At 41.8% G+C, this 26,000-nt stretch overlaps 2 protein-coding genes across 2 annotated transcripts; one reads left to right on the top strand and one right to left on the bottom strand.

Moving 5' to 3' along the window:
- Window positions 1-871: 871 nt before the first annotated feature.
- On the top strand, window positions 872-12,164 carry LOC124007267 (tumor necrosis factor ligand superfamily member 10-like). The gene is made up of 5 exons (XM_046317705.1): window positions 872-1,202; window positions 4,133-4,282; window positions 7,463-7,499; window positions 7,605-7,697; window positions 10,445-12,164. The coding sequence occupies exons 1-5, from the start codon at window positions 1,023-1,025 to the stop codon at window positions 10,906-10,908; spliced, it is 924 nt and encodes a 307-aa protein (XP_046173661.1). The 5' UTR covers window positions 872-1,022; the 3' UTR covers window positions 10,909-12,164.
- A 1,586-nt stretch (window positions 12,165-13,750) lies between these two features.
- On the bottom strand, window positions 13,751-25,185 carry LOC124006995 (H(+)/Cl(-) exchange transporter 5-like). The gene is made up of 13 exons (XM_046317223.1): window positions 25,037-25,185; window positions 24,474-24,626; window positions 23,682-23,830; window positions 23,352-23,451; window positions 23,033-23,220; window positions 22,822-22,944; window positions 22,514-22,720; window positions 21,096-21,176; window positions 20,405-20,947; window positions 20,142-20,328; window positions 18,100-18,498; window positions 16,119-16,335; window positions 13,751-15,860 (listed from the first exon to the last, which is right to left on the bottom strand). The coding sequence occupies exons 2-13, from the start codon at window positions 24,616-24,618 to the stop codon at window positions 15,770-15,772; spliced, it is 2,430 nt and encodes an 809-aa protein (XP_046173179.1). The 5' UTR covers window positions 24,619-24,626; window positions 25,037-25,185; the 3' UTR covers window positions 13,751-15,769.
- Between the last annotated feature and the right edge of the window lie 815 nt (window positions 25,186-26,000).

Raw genomic sequence — 26,000 nt, 5'->3', positions numbered from 1 at the left:
ATCATTCCCGGCAGGAGTAATCTAGAACCCATCTTCATCTTCCAGGATTGCCATAGGACTGAACTCTCTGTCAGACAGGATTATTGTCATCATCCAACATAATTCATAATATTTCAATAATGCAAAATATGTTTAAATTCATTGTCTCCCAAATAGAATGAAATAAACAAGTAAATTAAACAAATTGGGATAGTGACACGAGCAGAATTCCATGAACTAAAATACATAAATAATCATATAAAGCAGCAACAATAGGCTATTTCTATTCAGGTAGGCCAATCAAAATGAAGTTTTAAAAAAATGGCTGCTACTGTGACCTGAAGAATGAGGAAGTAGTCAGGAGCCAATGAAATGATAAGTATTCAGGAGCCAATTGAAATAGGGGGTTCGTTTTCCCTAGGCGGTTCATCAGAGGGGCCTGAGAGATGAGGTCTCCAGTAGGTGGCAGTATAGAGAGGAGCCTGAGAGATGAGGGTCCTGAAAGATGAGGTCTGCAGCTTGAGTCTACTGGACCAGTGAGGAAATTGGGGACTGCCAGTTTGACTTGTGGACAGACAAAATGTCTTCTTCTCACTCTGTCTGAGGGAATGTGAGCCTTTGAGTGTTACAAATAAAGCTCAATATCAATAACCTACTGAACACGTAGGACCACAAAAAACAGGCTACATTTTATATGAACACAAATCAAGCATCAATAAACCAACCATGTCAGACTTAGCCTACCTATTTGCAAAAAGCAGATCCAAACATATAGCATTAGAGCCAATTAAAATAGTGAGGTTGACTGTTCAAATGAGAAAACCGAGTACTTGTAGCAGGCTATAGGCTACAGAATCTTCCCACGGGAGATTTGTATAAAAACGCTCAGGGAAAAAAAGCCTTTGTGTTCGGCAACAATGACACGTGGGCGATGTTGAATTTGGACAGTTTAGCCCTTGCAGCCCTCCCACTCAACAGAGAAAATATTGACAGTCTTATGGGTGACGGAGTTGGTGGCCCCCCTCATCCACCAATTGTATTTTATGGCAACTCGAGATCAATTCAGACCTGTAGTTGAACAAAGACATATCATGGCCGCATCAAACAGCCCACGAGACGTCCAGTCAAAGTTATGGGTCCCAATGATCGTTATTGTCGTGGTTGTACTGCAAGTAGCTTCGACGACTGGACTCCTCGTCTTCTTGAACATGTCAGTTGCTCAGGTAAGGCGTTTTCTTTGACAAAACAGCTGATGTTCGCATGACAACCAGAAAACCTCTGTTTAGGCTCTCTTTTTTTCAGCTCACAGTTGGTTCTCCAGTCAGGAAAGTTATGCCAACACATTCAGAGTACATGCATAAAAACATTTATTAAGTATGTAGTTGCCTATAGAGTCTTCTTGGGTTGATGCAAATCAGTCTGCCAATAAAATAACACGTATCTAATAATTAAGAGTATATGAACTAACTACCCTATATAAACCTGTTACAAATACTCTAAAATGCAGTATTCTAGCTACAGATAATAAATACACATACAGTCGGCTACATTATTCTTCACCTCCTAATCAGAACTATAATGCGTACTTATAAAGACAGTACACTTTCCCATTTAGATTGTATGATACCTGCTGATTAAAAGTGAAATCTGTCGACGTAAAGTATCAGCATACACTGAAGACGTTGTAATTGGATGTTGTTTAATATGACTGTAATAATCAATGTAGTCTGGAGCTGTCAGGTCTAATCAATGTACTAATTACATGGGTCAAATTATCCTCTTTCTGTAGTCTGGCATTGGATTGTTACAATGATGGCAGAGCCTGTTAGCAGCACAAACAAAGAACCAGCGAGTCACTAATATGAGTCTGGGGTGGAAGACACAAACCCAAGTGAACCACATCCCCCAGGGAAAAAAACACTCACATTGGAAGTAACAATTAAAGTTTATAATATATAATAATATATGCCATTTAGCAAAAAACACTTACAGTCATGTGTGCATACAGATAACAACATTAGACCATTAGACCATAACAACATTAGACCATTAGACCATAACATTGACCATTAGACCATCATTAGACCATTAGACCATAACAGCATTAAATAACAACATTAGACCATAACAACATTGACCATAACAACATTAGACCATAACAACATTAGACCATAACAACATTAGACCATTAGACCATAACAACATTAGACCATAACAACATTATACCATAACAACATTAGACCATAACAACATTAGTTCACCATTAGATCATAACAACAACTCAATAGCTAGACCATTAGACCATCAAACCATTTATCATTATTAGACCATAACAACATTAGCCATTAGACAAACAATGATCATAACAACATTAGACCATTAGACCATAACAACATTAGATCATAACAACATTAGACCATAACAACATTAGACCATAACAACATTAGACCATAACAACATTAGACCATAACAACATTAGACCATAACAACATTAGACCATAACAACATATTTATTTATGAAATTATTATTATTATTATTATTATTATGAAATTTATGAAACTTAGAGTCAGTTCACTGCAACTCAGTTCTTTATCATAAGGCCTGACAAACAATGCATTAAGTATTGTACAAAGTTACAAAAGCTGCCAAGTTTAGAGTCAGCTAAGTTCTGAGGTGTTCGCAATGGGGAAAGGTGTTGTTTCACTTGCACCCAAGCAGAGCAATCAAATCATGTACATGACTGATCTTGTACTGCATTACTTATCAAAACAAAAACAGGTTTCGGGGAATGTTTGCCATTTGTTGTTATCGTGTTGGAAAAAGTACAACTGCAGCAGTGTGACTAACAGCACAGCACACGTCAATACAGTGGAAGTGGGAAGTTTACATACACTTAGGTTGGAGTCATTAAAACTCGTTTTTCAACCACTCCACAAATTTCTTGTTAACAAACTATCGTTTTGGCAAGTCGGTTAGGACATCTACTTTGTGCACGACACGGATCATTTCCCCAACAAATGTTTACAGAAAGATTATTTCACTTATCACTTTCACGTATTTCAACACTGTATCACAATTCCAGTGGGTCAGAAGTTTACATACACAACATACACTAAGTTGACTGTGCCTTTAAACAGCTTGGAAAATTCCAGAAAATTATGTCATGGCTTTAGAAGCTTCTGATAGGCTAATTGACATCATTTGAGTCAATTAGAGCTGTACCTGTGGATGTCTGGTCCATCCTTGGGAGCAATTTCCAAATGCCTGAAGGCACCACGTTCATCTGTACAAACAATAGTACGCAAGTATAAACACCATGGGATCATGCAGCCGTCATACTGCTCAGGAAGGAGACGCGTTCTGTCTCCTAGAGATGAACGTACTTTGGTGCGAAAAGGGCAAATCAATCCCAGAACAAGAGCAAAGGACCCTGTGAAGATGCTGGAGGAAACTTTTTTTAAACACAGTAAAACGAGTCCTATATCGACAGAACCAGAAAGGCCCACTCAGCAAGGAAGAAGCCACTGCTCCAAACCTGTCATAAAAAAGCCAGACTACAGTTTGCAACTGCACATGGGGACAACGATCTTACGTTTTGGAGAAATGTCCTCTGGTCTGATGAAACAAAAATGGAACTGTTTGGCCATAATGATCATCATAATGTTTGGAGGAAAAAGGGGGAGAATTGTAAGTAAAAGAACACCATCCCAACCGTGAAGCACAGCGGTGGCAGCATCATGTTGTGGGGGTGCTTTGCTGCAGGAGGAACTGGTGCACTTCACAAAATAGATGGCATCATGAGAAGGAACATTATGTGGATGTATTGAAGCAACAAGACATCAGTCAGGAAGTATTTATATATAGTATATATAGTATTTATATAGTATATATAATATATAGTATTTTTTAATATATATAGTATTTATGAAAAGCAGCACACTCTTTCTGGTCTGTGCCATCAAGCCTGTTAGTTAATCCTTTGAAAATAGAACAATAACATTTAAAATAATTACATCGCAGATGTTATGGCGATACTAGGTCTATATTTTTATGGTGTAAACCCAAAACAAAGTAATTGCATCCTTGTCCTCTAATACAGATACAGACAAAGATACCTACTTATCCCTGTCCTGTGTGGGTTGTGCTGTGCAGGTGAGGAGTCAAGGGGTGGCTGAGGAGTTACGTTGCCTGGGGCTCCTTAATGCCCTGGAGAAAGACCAGGAGATACCGGAGTCTCTGGTTCAACTGTTTGGGGAGCCCTGCATCAAACTGGCCCAGGGAATAAGGGCCTATGTCACCAAGGTGGGTACCACCTGCTGTTTGATGCTGCCATGATGTATGTCTTTGTTCTACGACAGGTTTGAATTGATCTGAGTTGCCGTTAAAGCCCGCCCACTGGGCACAGACAATTCAACGTCTGTTCCACGTTGGTTCAGCGTAATTCCATTGAAATGACGAGGAAACATTGATTCAACCAGTGTGCCCAGTGGGTAATCCAATTCTTGGATGAGGAGGGGACCACCCACTCCGTCATCCATAATGTGTTTGAGTGGGAGGGCAGCAGGAGCTTAACTGTCAATGTCTCAGTTACACACAGTCATAGATTTTTACATGAACATTTGTTCATTACAAACTATTGAAATACTGACGATGTTTGTAGAAGTACTACATACACATGGTGATGGAATTCCTAACAAGGGAGAGAGTTATAATAGCATTCACTTTTGCCTTACACGTAACATGCTGTGTTGACGTTTCTGATCTCAGAGCTTAGTCCAGTGATGGAATACTTCAGAACCTTACGTACATCAGCTTCCTCTCTGATGCATGGTTGTTAATGGAGGTCTAACCCCAGCTTAAACCCAAATATCAGACAAAGCTCCTCTCCAGCGTTCCTCTTCCAATGGTCCACATTGCATCATACTCAATTCTCTAGTTTACTCTTATGGAAAAACCACATGAATTTCACTTGATCTTTAAAAATCACAAAAAAAAATGTTTTATTTATTTAACCTTTCTAGGCAAATAAGTTAAGAACAAATTATTCACTAATTAGGTAAAGCTATAAGAATCATCCGTCATGGTCTCTTTCTGTCACACGTCAAATAAATCGAATCAAATCCAACTTTATTTGTCACACGTGCCGAATACACCAAGTGTAGACCTTACCGTGAAATGCTTACTTACAAGCCCTTAACCAACAGTGCAGTTCAAGAAGAGTTAAGAAAATATTTACCAAGTAGAGTAAAATAAAAAGTAACACAATAAGAATAACAATAATGAGGCTATATACTGAACAATTGTATTAATTGTTCAGCAGTCTTATGGCTTGGGGGTAGAAGCTGTTGAGGAGCCTTTTAGACCTAGACTTGGCGCTCTGGTACCGCTTGCCGTGTGGTAGCAGAGAAAAACCGTCTATAACTTAGGTGACTGGAGTCTCTGACAATTTTCTGGGCTTTCCTCTGACACCGCCTATTATATAGGTCCTGGATGGCAGGAAGCTACCGTTCAAAAGTTTGGGGTCACTAAGAAATGTCTGTGTTTTTGAAAGAAAATTTTAAAAATTGTCCATTAAAATAACATCAAATTGATCAGGAATACAGCGTAGACATTGGTAATGTTGTAAATGACTATTGTAGCTGGAAACGGCAGATTATTTTATGGAATATCTACATAGGTGTACAGAGGCCCATTATCAGCAACCATCACTCCTGTGTTCTGATGGCACGTTGTGTTAGCTAATCCAACTTCATAATTTTAAAAGGCTAAATTGATCATTAGAAAACCCTTTTGCAATTATGTTAGCACAGCTGAAAACTGATGTTCTGATTAAAGAAGCAATAAAACTGGCCTTCTTTAGGACTAGCTGAGTATCTGGAGCATCAGCACTTGTGGGTCCGATTACAGGCTCAAAATGGTCAGAAACAAAGAACTTTCTTCTGAAACGCGTCAGTCTATTCTTGTTCTGAGAAATGAAGGCTATTCCATGTGAGAAATTGCCAAGATACTGAAGATCTCGTACAATGCTGTGTACTACTCCCTTCACAGAACAGAGCAAACTGGCTCTAACCAGAATAGAAAGAGGAGTGGGAGGCCCCAGTGCACAACTGAGCAATAGGACAAGTACATTTGATTGTCTAGTTTGAGAAACAGATGCCTCACAAGTCTTCAACTGGCAGCTTCATTAAATAATACCCGCAAAACACCGGTCTCAACATCAACAGTGAAGGGTCGATTCCGGGATGCTGGCCTTCTAGGCAGAGTTGCAAAGAAAACGCCATATCTCAGACTGGCCAATAAAAAGTAAATATTAAGATGGGCAAAATAACACAGACACTGGACAGAGTGAGATTGGAAAAAAGTGTTATGGACAGACTAATGAAAGTTTGAGGTGTTCGGATCAGAAAGAAGAACATTCGTTAGATGCAGAAAAAATGTAAAGATGCTGGAGGAGTGCTTGACGCCATCTGTAAAGCATGGTGGAGGCAATGTGATGGTCTGGGGGTGCTTTAATGGTGGTAAAGTGGGAGATTTGTACAGGGTTTGTACACTCTGTTTTGCAACGCCATGCCATACCCTGTGGACGGCCCTTAATTGGAGCCAATTTCCTCCTACAACAGGACAATGACCCAATGCACAGCTCCAAACTATGCAAGAACTATTTAGAGAAGAAGCAGTCAGCTGGTATTCTGTCTATAATGGAGTGGCCAGCACGGTCACCGGATCTCAACCCTATTGAGCTGTTGTGGGAGCAGCTTCACCGTATGGTACGTAAGAGGTGCCCATCAAGCCAATCCAACTTGTGGGAGGTGCTTCAGGAAGTATGGGGTGAAATCTCTTCAGATTACCTCAACAAATTGACAACTAGAATGCTAAAGATTTCTGCAAATCGAGGTTTCTTTGACGAAGCAAAAGTTTGAAGGACACAATTATTATTTCAATTAAAAATCTTTATTTATAACCTTGTCAACGTCTTGACTATATTTCTTATTCATTTTGCAACTCATTTCATGTATGTTTTCATGGAAAACAAGGACATTACTAAGTGACCCCAAACTTTTGAACGGTGATGTAGATCCTGATCAAGGGGTGGGTGGGAGTAGCATTTGAGAGTGCATGATGATTCATCTTCAAAGAGCACAGCTGTTTTTCATTATTTCGGTTGAAAAACCAATTGAGGCAGTCGCACATCTGGTCTGTCGCCTCCTTGTGTTTTTCCATGAAATCTAGGGTTGTGAGATAATTTACTGGGATGTGTCCAGGTTCCAATAAAATGTGTACCCTCTCGACTTTGTCAAAAGAGCTTGTAAAAAATAATTTAAAAAATCGTGTTCAGCATGAAATTGGAATTACAAAGAATTGGATTGCTCAAGAGGAATGCTGCACTGCATGTCATAGATAGGCTGTACTATACTCAATCCTATGCTGTGTGTTCTCTATTGAGCTCTATGCCACATCTTAAAAAGGGGTTTTGTCTTTCAGGTGACAGAAAACATTATTTCAAAACACGCCGTTCCAGGTAATCATCCATCCATCATTCATCATCATCATTATAGCATAGCATAGCATCATCTAATATCCACTCCTGGAGCTACTGTTCTCTAACTGCTATGCTCCTTTTCAGAGCCCAGTGCCCAGCCCAGAACCAAGCCCGTCAGTTCCGCAGGGCATCGGAAGCCCTCTGCCCACCTCACACTCCGAGACAGTAGCTTACAGGGTATGGGAGACTAGTATGTTGTGCTTTCTTGTTCTTTTGGTGGGACATTCACTTTCGTCAGAGTTGTTTTGATTTCGTTCAATCTAATGTAATCTAATGTTTTTATGCTGGGATAAAATTGCAGAATGTCAGTCAATTTCAACAGTATAGCTTTAAAAACACTGTATTAATATCAAACATCTGCAGGGCCAGCTATATCCTTTTGGGGGCCCTAAGCAATTTGATTGGGTCGCACCCCAACTCACGGCAAATATTTTGGTGGCGCCCCTCTCGACGGTGTAGTGAAATATTTAAGTTTTAGTTAATTTCATGCAAATCTACACATTTTTCCATGGAACGTAGAGAAAATATTGCAGTTTTAAGTACGTTTTCTGCAATTCTACACATTTTGCCATAGATCGGAAAGAAACCCTTGCAATTTTATAGTAAATTTGCTGCAATTCTACACATTCTTTAATGACTTATGCCATGTTAATATGAGTAATGTGTGAGAATGACTTTCGAAAATCAATGTGGGCCCGGTCGGTATCTGTCCGATTACTACAAGTTTTGATAGCTGGCTAGAGTAACTACCAGTCTAACATTGTTAGCTGACATGGCCAATTGAGGACTGTCAGTGACTGACATAACAAGAGAAAAACTGCTGATGCACATCCAAATTGTAAAAAATGACACATTGTGTATTCTACTATTCTATCAATTGTAAGTTGAGACCCTGACTAATTTCTTAAAAATATATATTTTTTAACATCCGGGGGTCCGAAGCGACCGCTTACGCCTGGAACCGAATCTGAACATCTTCAAAGACCATCTGAGAAAATAAATGCGTGGCATCGCTCATCTCTAACTATGTCATGATTTCACATAAACCTCAGACTTCACATACAGGGCACTGTTTTCATATTCAGATCACCAGAAATCATGTATCCACATGAACGCAGTAATGTTGTCCTCATTAACACATACGTCAGAACAGCGATACTTATTTGTTTCTTGACTGAATTTTCGCTTGCCGCTTTCTCTTTCTCCTATCCAATCCACCTTAAAGCTGTTTCCCTACTGCACAGATTTCACCAACGTTAAAGAAACCCTTGTTAAAGGAATCCAATTACCTACAGTGCCTTGCAAAAGTATTCATCCCCCTTGGCGTTTTTCCTATTTTTTTTTGCATTACAACCTGTCATCTAAATGGATTTTTATTTGGATTTCATGTAATGGACATACACAAAATAGTCCAAATTGTTGAAGTGAAAAAAATGACTTGTTTAAAAAACAAACAAATAAATATAAAACAGAAAAGTGATGCGTGCATATCTATTCACCCCTTTGCTATCAAGTCCCTAAATAAGATCTGGTGCAACCAATTACCTTCAGAAGTCACATAATTAGTTAAATTCCACCGGTGTGCAATCTAAGTGTCACATGATCTGTCACATGATCCCAGTGTATATACACCTGTTCTGTAAGGCTCCAGAGTCTGCAACACCACTAAGCAAGGGGCACCACCAAGCAAGCAGCACCACAAAACAAAGACCAAGGAGCTCTCCAAACAGGTCAGGGACAAAGTTGTGGAGAAGTACAGATCGGAATGAGGTTATAAAAAATATCAGAAACTTTGAACCTCCCATGGAGCACCATTAAATCCATTATTAAAAAATGGAAAGAATATGGTACCACAACAAACCTGCCAAGAGAAGGCCGCCCACCAGATTTCACAGACCAGGCAAGGAGGGCATTAATCAGAGCGACAACAAAGATACCAAAGATAACCCTGAAGGAGCTGCAAAGCTCCACAGCAGTGATTGGAGTATCTGTCCATACGGCCACTTTAAGCTGTACACTCCACAGAGCTGGGCTTTACGGAAGAGTGGTCAGAAAAAAAGCCATTGCTTAAAGAAAAAAATCCCCAAGCATATGGAAGAAGGTACTCTGGTCAGATGAGACTAAAATTGAGCTTTTTGGCCATTAAGGAAAACGCTACGTCTGGCGCAAACCCAACACCTCTCATCACTCCGAGATCACCATCCCCACAGTGAAGCATGGTGGTGGCAGCATCATACTGTGGGGATGTTTTTCATCAGCAGGGAAACTGGTCAGAATTGAAGGAATGGCATTAAATACAGGGAAATTGTTGAGGGAAACCTGTTTCAGTCTTCCAAAGATGCGAGACTGCGATCGAGGTTTACCTTCCAGCAGGACAATGACCCTAAGCGTACTGCTAAAGCAACATTTGAGTGGTTTAAGGGGAAACATTTAAATGTATTGGAATGGCCTAGTCAAAGCCCAGACCTCAATCCAATTGAGAATCTGTGGTATGACTTAAAGATTGCAGTACACCAGCAAAACCCATCCAACTTGAAGGAGCTGGAGTAGTTTTGCCTTGAAGAATGGGCAAAAATCCCAGTGGCTAGATGTGTCAAGCTTATAGAGACATACCCCAAGAGACTTGCAGCTGTAATTGCTGCAAAAGGTGGCTCTACAAAGTATTGACTTTGGGGGGTGAATAGTTATGTACGCTCAAGTTTTCAGTTTCTTTGTCTTATTGTTTTTGCATCTTCAAAGTGGTAGACATGTTGTGTAAAAATCAATTTTAATTCCAGGTTGTAAGGCAACAAAATAGGAGCAATGCCAAGGGGTGTGAATACTTTCGCAAGCCACTGTATAGGCCGACTCATCTGTGAGTCTACAGTAGTAAGGCTTTGAATTGTCTGTCTGTATTGAAATATCTTCCTTTGTCTTCCTTATAGGCCCTATATCCCTGGCCCCTCAGAAAGACCTGCATCAGTCCTGCCGCCACCCGGTCCGGTCCTGGGGCAACCAGAGTTTCGGCTCCCATCTCCACAACATGACCCTGTCTCATGGACGCCTACGCATCCCCCGGTCCGGACGTTATTACTTGTATGCCCAGGTGTACTTCCGCTATCCCTCCCTCACCCACGAGGGGGGTAACCACCATGGGGGCTCCTCCAGCTACCAGCTGGTCCAGTGTGTCTACAAGAAGACGTCATACGCCAAGCCCCTTCAGTTGCTGAAGGGGGTGGGCACCAAGTGCTGGGCGCCTGACACTGAGTATGCCCTCCACTCTGTCTACCAGGGAGGCCTGTTTGAGCTGAGGGCCGGGGATGAGATCTTTGTTTCTGTGTCGTCGCCTACAGCCGTGCACGCAGAGGACTCATCCAGCTATTTTGGGGCATTTCGATTTGACCCATGAGCATGGAGGTTAAGGAGGGAAAAGCCCTCTCACACAAGAGGATACTAAACATGTACTGTACATAGACTACAAATCACCATGGTTCTGACATAGCTAGCCACAGACTGGTGCACAGGCCATTAATAAAACTGGCTCACAGATGGCTACATTAGAACTATATATTTGAATAAGAGTGGTGCGGACTAATTGGCATCCCGCTTTGGTACTGTAGCACAATCAGGAATAAGAATCTTCAGCACTGAGAGGGATAGTGAAAATGCATAAGACTAAGGAATGTGTGAATTCTTCGATATACAGTATGGCATGCAGCACTACCAACTACCAACGATAACTATAGCTCTGGTGTCCATATGAAACCACTCTTCAGCCCTGATCTCTCTAGACATACCGGTTGCTTCCCACAATGTACATGTTGCCCTAAGTCTGGGATTTCCAAGACTAGCTCTGATCTGACCTGCAACTTACACTAAAGTTGATTTAAATTTTAACATTTGTTTTTGATTTAAACAAGCACTCTTGCACCAGGGTGTTATTTTAGTGTTGAATGTACCTATTGAGAATACAAGCTCTAACTATAGCTAATTATGGATGATTAACAAACAATGGGCTCAAGGGGTAAAAACAAGGAATGGTGAAAGCTCTTCTTGATCCTGGCATAATCTTCTCATTTGTACAAAACCTTATTTAATGGGCGTCGGTAGTCGGTAAGGCTCGAAGGGATTTTGGTAATGGCCCTCTTGGGATTCCTTCATCATACTGAGAATTATACTATTTATTCCGTTTAGCATAGGGCGGCGCACAATTGGCCCAGCGTCGTCTGAGTTAGGGGAGGGTTTGGCTGGGGAGGCTTTACAAGTAGTCCATCATTGTAAATAATAATTTGTTCTTAACTGACGTGCCTAGTTAAATAAAATAGCAATGAACTGCTTTTTTTCAGCAACAACTTTTGATTGTTTTCTGTGGGTGGAGGTATTACTGATTACTGCAGTTAACCAGATATCAGTACTAGTCTTCAGTCATACTCCACTGGACATATGCATCAATTTAACGTCTGTTTGATTCAACCAGTGTGTGCCCAGTGGGACAGAGATTCAACACTGGACAGTAACTTAGTACTACTGTAGACGACTAGCTAATAATACTATAATAATAAGTATAACGCAAACATCTAGCAACCCAAAGGTTGCTTGTTTGAATCTCATCACTGACAACTTTAGCATTTTAGCAACTACTTACTTTTTTTTTGGTTGCAACTACTTAGCATGTTGGCTAACTCTAACCCTAACCCGTTTAGCTAACCTTCCCCTAACCCTAACCCGTTTAGCTAACCTTCCCCTAACCCGTTTAGCTAACCTTCCCCTAACCCGTTTAGCTAACCTTCCCCTAACCCTAACCCGTTTAGCTAACCTTCCCCTAACCCTAACCCGTTTAGCTAACCTTCCCCTAACCCGTTTAGCTAACCTTCCCCTAACCCTAACCCGTTTAGCTAACCTTCCCCTAACCCGTTTAGCTAACCTTCCCCTAACCCTAACCCGTTTAGCTAACCTTCCCCTAACCCGTTTAGCTAACCTTCCCCTAACCCTAACCCGTTTAGCTAACTTTCCCCTAACCTAACTAACTACATTTAACCCCTAGAGCGAATGTTAGCCAACTAGCCACCTAGCTAACGTTAACCGCAACAAAAAATTGCCATAATGTCATACGAAATTAAATGGATGATGGACATCCCACTAATTAACACACCATACGAAACATAACATATCATGCTAAATACAGAATAATACAAAATACTCCCGAGACCATGTTGGCAACAAAGCCTCTACAATTAAGACTGTTGTAATGTTCGCCAAATTTCTCTGTGATGGTAAGAGCTGAAACATGGATTTTTAAAAATAAAATAATGAAATTGACTTGGTCTGTTTTCAAAATATCACTTGTGGTTCCACACGTTGTGTGGCAAAAATATTATTTGTATTTTATTCTGTTGTATTTCATTAAATTCTTAGCCTACTATAAAATATGTATGTTGATTGTGATCAGGGTAGCCTACATGTGTCTTGTCTGTGTAACAAACAGAAGAACTATGGATTTCATGTGCATGGCGTAGCCATCTAGCCCATAGACTGCACAGACCAGTCACATAATTAAACCCAATATATGCAGTTATATTCTTTTGAAAATACATTTTATTAGTCTTGTTTTTTAGGATTTGCCAAAAAAACTAGTTAATAATGGATTTCTTTGTGACGGTGTAATCTATATTCAATGGATTTATTCAAATACTATAGATGCCCACCCACATCTACTCCCACCCCTGAACTTGCCGGCATGTGGACAGGCGATTTAAAAAAAAAGGCCTATCTCGGCAAGAATGTGGTAAAAATGATATTGTATGAATTGGGTTTTAAAAAACATTGCCCGATTTATTTTTACAGGCAACATACCTTGTGGAAAAAAAATGCAAAAAATATGAAGTATTGTCAGAGCCAATTTTGAACTTCCTGTTAAGCACTGTTCAGGGCCACATCCTAATGGACAATGCGTTATTGGTTTGTTTGGGTTTGATGTAAAACTGTTTGCAATGTCTAAAAAGAGTGACTCTTTGACTGTGTATTTGACTATTGTTTGAAACTATAAAAATTTACTGTCTAGACATCTTCCTGTCACTTTCTCATGAAAGGCATGACAGGCCACCCACACACAGCCCTCAGCCCACAGCATTGAGTCATAATGGTTAGATCCTCAGGGAGGGGTTCAATGGGTTCATGATGTTGGAGTGAGAATGAGTCCTAACGTACTTATTGGTGAGTAACTGGGCACAATGAGCACAAATTTACTCATGTGAAAGTCAACGTTGTTTTAATTCAAGGCAAATATGAAATGACAGGGAATAAATTGATATTTCAATGTTTTTGAATCTCAGTTGCATGTTTACGTAAGACGGTAGTGATACAAACCCATTGCAGTTTGCAGAAATAAAAATAGACATGGTTTGATGATGTTAAATACGATTACTGTAGCTGCATCTCCAAAAACAACTGATAAGCATGTTATTTTGAAATGGAGTGCTTTTTAAGTGATAATGTGTTTACCTTTGAGACCCCAAAGTCAAACCTTTTACTGATGTCATGAACTATGGGACGGTATACAACACAAAGAACTTGGTTGAAGTCACACTTGTCCTTAAACGATAAGACATGATTGACAGGAATACATGAATCTAGTTTAAGAATGTCCACCATCAACCTCCAAAAGGTATCTGCTCTAGATAAAAGTGAGATTTGAGGTTCCTTGGCTTTGTTCATGTATAAGAGACAGTATATGCTACATTTCAATTGCTCATTCTTAGTGTGGATTTTGATGTTGTAGGGAGGGTAAGAGCATGGGGGTGTCGTAAGACAGCAAGTGCATGAGGAAAAAGGGAGAAGAGATCCAGATTTCTTTACTAGACTGTTGACAGGGAAGTCCTGTCTCTAGATCCCCTGCCCTGGCCATGCAGATCCATAGACATTGCGAGAGGAGAGATAATAGCTGGAGGATGAAAAGAGATGTGACACACTGGAGTCCTCTCCCTTAATCATCCCATCACCTCATCCAACACTACTCTTCTCTTTGACCTCATACTCAGACTGCCTGTTAGGCTGTTCATCACTGAGGATTCTAGAGTGTGCTGGATAAAGTGATCCATAAACCTATACAATACGTAATATTCACAGAAAAGGTCATACAAACCAGAAATATATAGAGATGCATATTCTAAATGAGTAATACAATTAATCTTTTGAGTGTTTGTTACCGATGACCTGGTAAAAAAGTATAGTAATGTGACTGTAACCACAGCTGGGTGGTGCACAGTAGCGCCTCCCTGTGGTCAAAGAGAACCAGAGCATGCAGGTTTCAGGAGGGTTATTTACGGAGCTTATTTTATCCTGGTGAATAAGAAATCCATGCTACCTTAGTGTCCCTGTACGAAGAGGACATCATCTCCAGGTCTGTGTTAAACCACAACCAATTACATGAAAAAACAATGAGGAATATGACATTTCCAAGGAAAGAAACACCAGAGAAAATACATTTAGTCTTGACAGCCATATGCAAGTGCTCATTAATGACAAATATTTCAGGCAGACATCACAATTTAAACGGTGCATATCTTCATGATACTTTGATAGGTAGAAGCTGATAATTTTCACTCCTAGCTTAGTGATTGTATGGGTTAAGATGTCTATGTAGAGGAGGGAGGGTAGAGTATGTCTTGGCAGTGGTGTGGTTTATATCTCAGACTCCAGACTTGGTCTCTGCTCATTTGCAATCCTTGGTCTCTCCAGAGACACATGCCCTACCCAGCATGCCTGCTCTCATCTGTCAACTGAAAAGGAAGACCACTCCTGCCAACAGAGCCAAGAAAAAATATTCTCCCAGTTACTGACGCTCATTTAAGAAGTCATACATCTTTTCTAAATCCAACTCATCTTTTGGGCCAATCCTGGAAAGCCAGCTTGGTGTTGAAGAACAACAAATCCTCTACCTCTCCAGTTGTAATGGAGTGGCCAGTTGTCACAGCAGGGAGGAGTCCACTAGAGTTCTAATGGAGTGGCTAGTTGTCACAGCAGGGAGGAGTCCACTAGAGTTCTAATGGAGTGGCTAGTTGTCATAGCAGGGAGGAGTCCACTAGAGTTCTAATGGAGTGGCTTGTTGTCATAGCAGGAAGGAGTCCACTAGAGTTCTAATGGAGTGGCCAATTGTCACAGCAGGGAGGAGTCCACTAGACATGAACATAGTGCAGTTTAGAGAGGCCTGGGCGAAAGCAGTGGTTCCACAGTGATGTCTGGCCCACGGTGCCGCAGCTGGTACTATACCATCAGTTGAAGAGGATCGAGTCTGGGTCCCGGTTGGCTATCTGAGCCACGTGCTTCAGAATGTCCTTCTTTGTGATAATACCCAGCAAGCGGCTGCAAAAAAAGAGGGGCAAAATGTCAAAGAGATCTGGACTTCTTACCATAATACAACAAAACAAAAAGGATATAAAAAAGAAAAATGTACAAGCCAATTTAGTGGCATTTTCTAATAACATGTTTTAACAATTAAGTCATTTTTTGTGTGTCTGTCTTTGGGGGGGGCTGCTCTATTCTACTTATGAAATCAGTCCACTATAGATGTAAGTAGAGGTCACTAATTACATAGCTAGTTCTCAGTAGCAGGTGTGTTACCCATTGTGTGTGATGAGGCACTGGCGCAGGCCCAGCTTCCTGAAGATGTCCACCACAATATCCATGGCGGTGTGGTCTGTGACGGTGAAGGGACTAAGGTCCATGATGCCTCTGAGCTTCAGAGGAGGGGGGCTGTTGGGGGGCTGAGGGGGCGTGTACTCTGTAAAGAAGACCCTTGATGTGCTCACTATCCCATCCTGACGCTGTCTGGCATTATCTGAGAGGAGAGGGAGGGGTTACTGAGGGCTGTCAGTGGGATAAGACCAAATAAGAAGCAACTTTGGGTCCTTGAAAAGAGCTATATACAGTGGGGCAAAAAAGTATTTAGTCAACCACCAATTGTGCAAGTTCTCCCACTTAAAAAGATCAGAGACGCCTGTAATTTTGATCATAGGTACACTTCAACTATGACAGACAAAATGAGAAAAAAAATCCAGAAAATCACATTCTAGGATTTTTAATGAATTTATTTGCAAATGGTGGAAAATAAGTATTTGGTCAATAACAAAAGTTTCTCAATACTTTGTTATATACCCTTTGTTGGCAATGACAGAGGTCAAACATTTTCTGTAAGTCTTCACAAGGTTTTCACACACTGTTGCTGGTATTTTGGCCCATTCCTCCATGCAGATCTCCTCTAGAGCAGTGATATTTTGGGGCTGTTGCTGGGCAACACGGACGTTCAACTCCCTCCAAAGATTTTCTATGGGGTTGAGATCTGGAGACTGGCTAGGCCACTCCAGGACCTTGAAATACTTCTTACGAAGCCACTCCTTCGTTGCCCGGGCGGTGTGTTTGGGATCATTGTCATGCTGAAAGACCCAGCCACATTTCATCTTCAATGCCCTTGCTGATGGAGGGAGGTTTTCACTCAAAATCTCACGATACATGGCCCCATTCATTCTTTCCTTCACACGGATCAGTCGTCCTGGTCCCTTTGTAGAAAAATAGCCCCAAAGCATGATGTTTCCACCCCCATGCTTCACAGTAGGTATGGTGTTTTTTTGTCCTCCAAACACGACGAGTTGAGTTTACCAAAAAGTTATATTTTGGTTTCATCTGACCATATGACATTCTCCCAATCTTCTTCTGGATCATCCAAATGCTCTCTAGCAAACTTCAGATGGGCCTGGACATGTACTGGCTTAAGCAGGGGGACACGTCTGGCACTGCAGGATTTGAGTCCCTGGCAGCGTAGTGCGTTACTGATGGTAGGCTTTGTTACTTTGGTCCCAGCTCTCGACAGGTCATTCACTAGGGCCCCCGTGTGGTTCTGGGATTTTTGCTCACCGTTCTTGTGATAATTTTGACCCCACGGGGTGAGATCTTGCGTGGAGCCCCAGATCGAGGGAGATTATCAGTGGTCTTGTATGTCTTCCATTTCCTAATAATTGCTCCCACAGTTGATTTCTTCAAACCAAGCTGCTTACCTATTGCAGATTCAGTCTTCCCAGCCTGGTGCAGGTCTACAATTTTGTGTCCTTTGACAGCTCTTTGGTCTTGGCCATAGTGGAGTTTGGAGTGTGACTGTTTGAGGTTGTGGACAGGTGTCTTTTATACTGATAACAAGTTCAAACAGGTGCCATTAATACAGGTAACGAGTGGAGGACAGAGGAGCTTCTTAAAGAAGAAGTTACAGGTCTGTGAGAGCCAGAAATCTTGCTTGTTTGTAGGTGACCAAATACTTATTTTCCACCATAATCTGCAAATAAATTCATTAAAAATCCTACAATGTGATTTTCTGGTATTTTTTTCTCATTTTGTCTGTCATAGTTGAAGTGTACCTATGATGAAAATGACAGGCCTCATCCTTTTAAGTGAGAGAACATGCACAATTGGTGGCTGACTAGATACTTTTTTTGCCCCACTGTAAATATAATGTATTATTATTGAGAATTACATGACATTGTTTTAACAAAGGTGACAGAGCATGTGGGTCAAAAGCCAGCACCTCAGCATGATGATGATCTGTCATCCCTACCTATGGAGATGGTGAGGTCCCTTCTCAGCAAGAATCCCACGAGGCGTTGGGACTCATGGGAGACCACCACGGGGAAGCCGCTGTAGGTGGTGTCAGTGATCATGGTCTCCACGTCCTCTACAGTCATGCCGTCCTGGGTCAGTACGGAGAGCGGCGGGTCACTGCGACGCGGCCGCATCACGTCCATGGCCAGGGTCTTATGACTGAACTCCTCCTTGGCCTCCAGGAAGGGGTAACCGTTGAGGCGGATGTGAGCCTCGTAGATCCCCTCGCGCCCGATGGCGTCCGCCACCCACTTACTGGTCATGGCCGCAGCCATCAGGGGCACGATGTACTCCAGCCCTCCCGTCAGCTCGAACATGATGACCACCAGGGACACAGTCATACGGGTCACCCCACCTGTGGGCACAAAGCCAGTGGGGAGGGAGTGGGTGGCACAGAGAGAGGGGTGGAGGCAGAAAACATTAGGCATACCCACAAGTAGAGGTCGACCGATTAATCGGCATGGCCGATTAATTAGGGCCGATTTAAAGTTTTCATAACAAAATCGGTAATCGGCATTTTTGCATTCCACGAGGAAACTGTGTGGCAGGCTGACCACCTGTTACGCGAGTGCAACAAGGAGCCAAGGTAAGTTGCTAGCTAGCATTAAACTTAACATATTCACTAGTTAACTACACATGATTGATGATATTACTAGGTTAACTAGCGTGTCCTGCGTTGCATATAATCAATGCGGTGCCTGTTAATTTATCATCGAATCACGAATCACAGCCTCCAACTTCGCCAAACGGGGGATGATTTAACAAAGGCGCAATTGTGAAAAAAACAATCATTGCACGAATGTACCTAACCATAAACATCAACGCCTTTCTTAAAATCAATACACAGAAGTATATATTTTTTAAACCTGCATATTTATTTAAAAGAAATCCAGGTTAGCAGGCAATATTAACTAGGGAAATTGTGTCACTTCTCTTGCATTCATTGTACGCAGAGTCAGGGTAAATGCAACAGTTTGGGCCGTCTGGCACGTTACGAACTAATTTGACAGCATTTTATATAATTATGACATAACATTAAAGGTTGTGCAATGTAACAGCAACATTTAGACTTAGGGTTGCCACCTGTTTGATAAAATAAGGAACTGTTCTATATTTCACTGAAAGAATAAAGGTTTCGTTTTCAAAATGATAGTTTCCGGACTTGACCATATTAATGACCAAAGGCATGTGTTTCTATGTTTATTATATTATAATTAAGTCTATGATTCGTTATTTGACACAGCAGTCTGACTGAGTGGTGGTAGGCAGCAGGCTCATAAGCACTCATTCAAACTTTACTGTGTTTGCCAGCAGCTCTTAGCAATGCTTTATTCACAGCGCTGTTTATGACTTCAAGCCTATCAACTCCCGAGATTAGGCTGGCAATACTAAAGTGCCTATTAGAACATCCATTAGTCAAAGGTATATGAAATACAAATGGTATAGAGAGACATCGTTGACGCACCATAATTCCTATAATAACTACAACCTAAAACTTCTTAACTGGAAATATTGAAAAACTGGGAATATTGAACCACCAGCTTTCATATGTTCTGAGCAAGGTACTTAAACATTAGCTTTTTTTACATGGCACATTTGGTACTTTTACTTTCTTCTCCAACACTGTGTTTTTGCATTATTTAAAATAAACTGAGCATGTTTCATAATTGTTTTGAGACTAAATAGATGTTCTTTATTTATGATATTAAGTTAAAATAAAAGTGTTCATTGTTCATTCAGTATTGTTATATATTTGTAATAATGACAATTACATATATTAAAAAAAGGTACAAAATTACAAGATTAAAACGGCCTATTAATCGGTATCAGCTTTTTTTGGTCCTCCAATAAATCTGTATCGGTAGTGAAAAATCATAATCGGTCGACCTCTAACAACAAGACAACATTAAACCAGGAAAAAGGAGCCTAGAGTAAAGACACAAGGAAAAGCTGTTAAACATGCAAGGTGCCAACATACAGTAGCCACGCAGGCCTTACCTAAGCAGGCAGCAGCCCCCACCATGGCGTAGAGGCCTGGGGTGATGCAGTCAGCACCAGGAGAACACCAGCCCCTGAAGATCGCCCAGTCATGGTGGTAGTAGGCCAGCTGCTCCATGCCTATTCCCAGCAGCCTGCCTGCGATCGCCCCTACTGCCATGCTGGGTATGAACAGACCAGAGGGAACCTGGAGGAACGACATCCTTATATTAACGCTCAAAGCACAGATGTGCCATACAGATGTGACGGAGGTTCTCCAGTACCTTCATGCCGAAGGTAACCACGGTGATGAGCATCTTAAAGACCAGGGCCAGGGACAGCTGCCACATGGCCGTGTAAACGTCATTTCCAGCTGGGCGGTCCGGCAGCTCGTTGCTGCTCTTGGTGACATTGGCGTTGTCATAGTTACATAGCTTGGAGGAGTCCAGCAGGCCACAGTCGTTGAAGAGCTCAGAGATGAGCTCACTGGTGCTAGTGCGGGTGTAGCTGTTAGGGAAAGCCACCACCGCCGTCACCGCGGTGACAACCAGCACCTCCAGGACCGGGTAATGGCCCAGCCACGTGGTCTTACGCCTCCGGCACCACGCGATGTTGGCACGGATGAAGAAGGCGCCCCAGATGCCCCCGAAGATGCCCAGGAGGATGAAGGGTACGAGCTCCAGGAGGTGCCAGGGGGTGTGGAACTCCACGTAGAACAGCACCAGGCGGCTGTTGCCAAACGGGTTGATGGAGCGCAGGGTGAAGGCTGCCACCAGGGCTGCAAAGAACGACCGCCACAGGGTCTTCAGAGGGAAGTAGTAGCTCACCTGACAGGGCCATGAGGAGACAGACAGTTACACAGTGATCATAGTCAACTTTATAAACATTCAAAAGTTACATTTAGGAGTGTTTCAATTTGACAGTCATAGAGCCCATAGATTTACACAAGAAGGAGGAAGCTAAGGCACTTGTTACCTCCTCCAGACTGAAGAGCACTCCTCCTATGGGGGCCCCAAAAGCCACAGACACACCAACTGCTGCAGCGGCAGACAGAACCTGCAACACAAACCACCAAGCAAAGGAAGGAAGAAGGTGATCGGTGTCAGTACATTAATGCTTTACAACACAGCTAAAAATCAATGTGTCAGTACATTAATGCTTTACAACACAGCTCAGCAACATGGCTAAATAACAATGAATATAACACGATGATTCATGACTCAATGCAAAATATCTGTTGGAAAATAAATCTCAGGCACAAAGTTTACAGAAAGGAGACAGAGTCACCGCATGTTTGTGGCATTGTACTTCCATTAATACCATCTCACTGTAGCAGAGAAGCAAAAACATCACCTTGTGGTATGTGTTTGTTGAAATCCTCAAACCAGCCACAGGCTATTTATAGTTGAATGGGGTTTTCCTGCTGAATATGACTCGAGGCTCTCACTCTTGATACAGCTTGATTTGAGTCAAAACAACAGTGGTCCTAGCTTTTGCAATTTGTGCCAGTTCCTTAAAATAATAGTTAAAAGGTTAAAAGGTTAACCAGCATTGTATCCATCCATTTAAAAAAAGGGTTCAAATGTTTGTGAATAGCCCAGTGCAGCATAAAATGAACACCCACCAAATGCAGGTAGATTTAGGTATTAGCGGGTAAGAATGTGGATTTCCCCAGCCACGCTGGTGGGTGGTCAATTTGCAAGGCTCTACAATGCGAGCATTACATTCGCAAATAGAAATAGTGAAAAGTCAAGTAGGGAAAAATGCTGCAGTAGCTGTTTTCTTCTATTTTGTTTTATAGCTGCTTATAGCACAATAAATACCAATCTCTATCCCACCTCGCACAACAACGCTGCCTGCTGTCTGGAGAGCTTTGTGCAATGTGCTAATACATTCATTCTTAGATGCCAAGTGCACAGGCATAAAAGTCGGTCTAATTTACGCGAAAGTCTACAAAATGAGCATTGTTTAGTTCACGAGGACAGTTGGTTTTCAATGTTAGTTTGAGTCTGCTGCTTCAACCGATAGCGAAGATATGCTGTCTACTACAAGTCAACTCCCAAAATCTCTCCCACAGACACACGACTCAGTGGCCTCATTACCACGGTAACCTCTCACCTTTAAAAGGGCAGCTTAACATTTTGTCTCATCTGATATTTTGGTTAAAAGACTCAGGTCACAAAAAATGAAATGAAATTGAGCAATAGATCACAATATATATCACAATGCTTCATACGAATACATTTCTTGTTTTAGAAACAGTAAGCATGGTCATCTTGTTTTTTTAGGTAATTATGCAATAAAAAAAAAAAATCTGAGTGGCTGGTATATTTTTCCATCTACCTGCCAGTGGCTGGTGGACCAAAAAGTGAATTTTAGGCCCCATTTCTCACCTCTCTGCGCTTGGCCTCATTCTTGCGGTACTTGGTGAAGAGGTGGCAGAGGATGTTGCCACAGCAGCAGGCCACGTGGACCAGGGGCCCCTCCTTCCCCAGGCTGAGCCCCGACGACACAGCCAGGACCAGGGTGATGGTCTTAATCACCAGGGTCCACTTCCCCAGGTACCCTCGGATGATGAAACCACTCAATATGGTTTTGATCTGGGAGAGAAAATAAATAGCATGGGAAAATAAACCACATCCTTTGTCCTCATTCAAAAGAAGACATATCAAATAAGGGTAAAGAAATTAACAAATCTTACCTCTGGGATTCCAGAACCACATGCATAGGGGGCGAAGGCCCTGACCAGTGTCACGGCCAGGAAGGAGAATAGCAGAGCCCAGCACACATACATTAGGTAGTTCATAATGTACGCAAAGGGACCCTACAGACACAAATTTCACAATCAGACTGTGACAAAAATAATCACATACAATAAACACAATGGGCCAAGTAGTAATATTTTAGCACACCTCTGTTGTGCCGATGATGAGCTCAGCCCAGCTTTTCCACTGTGGACACTTGTCCCTCTCTTGGAAGGTGGTCTCGTTAGAGGTCCAACAGCAGTGTTCATGGTTGAACCAGAACCCGTTCAGACAAACCCCTTCCTTCAGGTCTGTCATCCAGTGAGCTGATATGTCAATCCCACCTGCCAACGCGCCTGGAATAGACCACACGGTAAATTACTAACACTACCAATGGCTCCCAGGTGCATTGCTGTGTGGGTCTTAGTAGAGGGAATCAAATGAAAAAGCATTTATGCATCATCAATCTGTATACAATTAGGCTGACCTGACATGAGTCCAATCAGCAGCATGAGCAGCCATCCAGAGAAAGCATCACAGACACTGTTCACCAGCGCCCATGTAGACTCTTTGCTTTTACTGGTAATCTACACATCAGACAGGTGAAATAAATAGTTGTTATAATACTATGATGCTTTTGATTCAGAGAGTAATGCCATGTAGCTTATACAGGTGTTGCTACTACACCTAATAATGATGACAAGTATACATAGATACTGATCTGAAGCCTGTTTGAGACACACGTTTTGTTATGGGTTGGGAAGTGGGTTAAGACTAAGAATTAAAAGGACAAGGAGATAAATAGGATGTGGGTCACCTCTCTGTGCCGGTCACGGTCTTTGGACTTCTCCCGCACCCAGTCTATGGTGTTAAAGTCCTCATAGGTGCCCACCCCAGGCACAGGCTCATCAAGCAGGTCCATCAGTTTAGGAACCCCATTCACCTCCTCCATACCTGGGTTATCCCCTGGAGGAGAAGGGATGAAGAAGAGATGTGAGGAATTGAAGAGATTCAATGGACAGAGGGAAAACACATTCTAGAGCTGGCATTGCTTGAAGGGCAGTTTCCCCAGACACAGATTAGGCTAAACCTAGTCTTCGACTAATAATATATATATATATTTATGTAATGTAGATTATCCATTGGTCTAGGACTAGGCTTAATCAGTGTCTGGGAAACTACCCCTTAGTGTTTATCTAATAGCAAAGGTTTTACTTGCATATCAATAACACATACCTAAAGGGAACAATGTGTTACAGATAAAATAGCTGGAAAATATTGATGACAAACAGTGGCACCTCACTGAATGTGAGGTTTGGAATGTGATCACAATAGTTTAGGCCTAATAACTGCATATTCCAAATTCAATTGGTGTCAAATTAAACCAAATCAAAACTAAGGAAGGAATGCAAATCGGACTTTGTTCTCACTTATATTAAATCCCAGCAATGTAGGCTGGCCTAGATTAATGTGTTACCGTTTACTCATAACTAATAGACATTTGATCAAACAACACACCTGCCAAAACAAGACGCACATGAACAAATCCATGATTTGTGTGTGTGTGTGCGCGTATACACTACAACAGAGACACGGGCCTTGGTCTTACCAGAACCATAGTCTCGGTCCAAGGGTGGTACATCCTCCGTGTTAGAGAAGTCTAATGTCGACCCTGCGATCTCCACCATGTCCTCGTCACTTGTGCTACTTCGTATGCTATTGAAGCTATCGTTGCAATATCCGGTGTTCTCCATCGATAATACTGAAGGAACACATACATAATGAGGTCATGGTCCAAAAGCAAAGGAATCATCCACCTAACGTTAACTGGATAGCTACACTAATGTTCTCGGGGCCCTAGCTATGTGAGCTAACGTTAGTTAGCTAATAAATCGGACAAACATTATCAAGTTAGCTAGCTCTGTTTTAAAAATGTATTATCATATTTGACTGGCTTTTGTTGTTAGCTAACGTTAGCTACGGAATGACATCGACAAGTGTCTCAAACCTAGGCAGCTAACGCGTTAGCTAAATTGCTAACTAACAAGTTAGCACAAAGCGCAGCCACACTCACATAACACTTGCAAGCAATATTAACATTAGCCAGAGAAACCCGAGAGGTTCATATGCAAGCACATATTACTGACATATTAATATAAAAGTCGTTATTACTTTTGTCGGATGGACTTCGACTGGGAACTCTGCTGTTCTGCTAATGTTGTTGTTGTCTGATTCGAATGCCAACAACTTCCGGTTGCGACATACATTGAGAGCTGATCCCAGGTGATCATCTTCACGAAAATAAATAAATTAAAGAGCACTACTACCTTGTAACGAACCCTCCCCATCCCACAAAACCCTTCCACCCCCCCCCCCCCCAGATGCTAATCAAATAATACAACAAATGCTGACTTTTACTATCAAATGCTTGCTTATATAGCCTCTCTCAACAACGCAGAATCTATGAATGATAACAAAAAGTCATAAAGAGGAATAAAATACACAATTAATCTACATAGCGGGAGTACCAGTACCAATTTGCAGGGGCATGAGGTAATTAAGGTAGATGAAGTGTCAAGGCATCAGATAGATACTAATAAGAGTAAGAGAACAGAACAGAGTAGCAGCAGCAATGATGAATGTGTGATTATGTGTGTCAGTGTAGGCCTATACAGTGTTTATATATAGTCTCGTAACTGCATAGAGTTAGTGTAAGATAAGGTCAATGCAAATAGCCCAGACAACCATTTAATTTACAATTTAGTGGTCTTATGGCTAATTAGCAGGCTAGTTGCTTGGAGGTAGAAGCTGTCTCGGACCCTGTTGGTCCGAAAGCTGAATATCCAGTACCGTTTGCTGGACGGTATCAGAATGAACAGTCCATGGCTTGGGTGGCTGAAGTCTTTGGTCATTTTTCCAGACCTTCCACTGAAACCACCTGATAGAGGTCCTGGATGACAGGGAGCTCAGCCCCAGTGATGTACTGGGTCATCCGCACCACCCTCTGTAGTGCTTTGAGGTTGAGGGCTGTGCATTTGCAACACCAAGCGGTGATGCAGCTAGTCAAGATGCTCCTGATGGTGCAGCTGAAGAACTTTGAGGATCCGAGGGCCTACCCATGCCAAATATTTTCAGC

The sequence above is a fragment of the Oncorhynchus gorbuscha genome, linkage group LG20, assembly GCF_021184085.1.
Source record: "Oncorhynchus gorbuscha isolate QuinsamMale2020 ecotype Even-year linkage group LG20, OgorEven_v1.0, whole genome shotgun sequence".
In the NCBI taxonomy this organism is placed as follows: domain Eukaryota; kingdom Metazoa; phylum Chordata; class Actinopteri; order Salmoniformes; family Salmonidae; genus Oncorhynchus; species Oncorhynchus gorbuscha.
The sequence above is the reverse complement of the archived record's forward strand: the minus strand, read 5'-3'. Positions and strand labels throughout refer to the sequence as shown.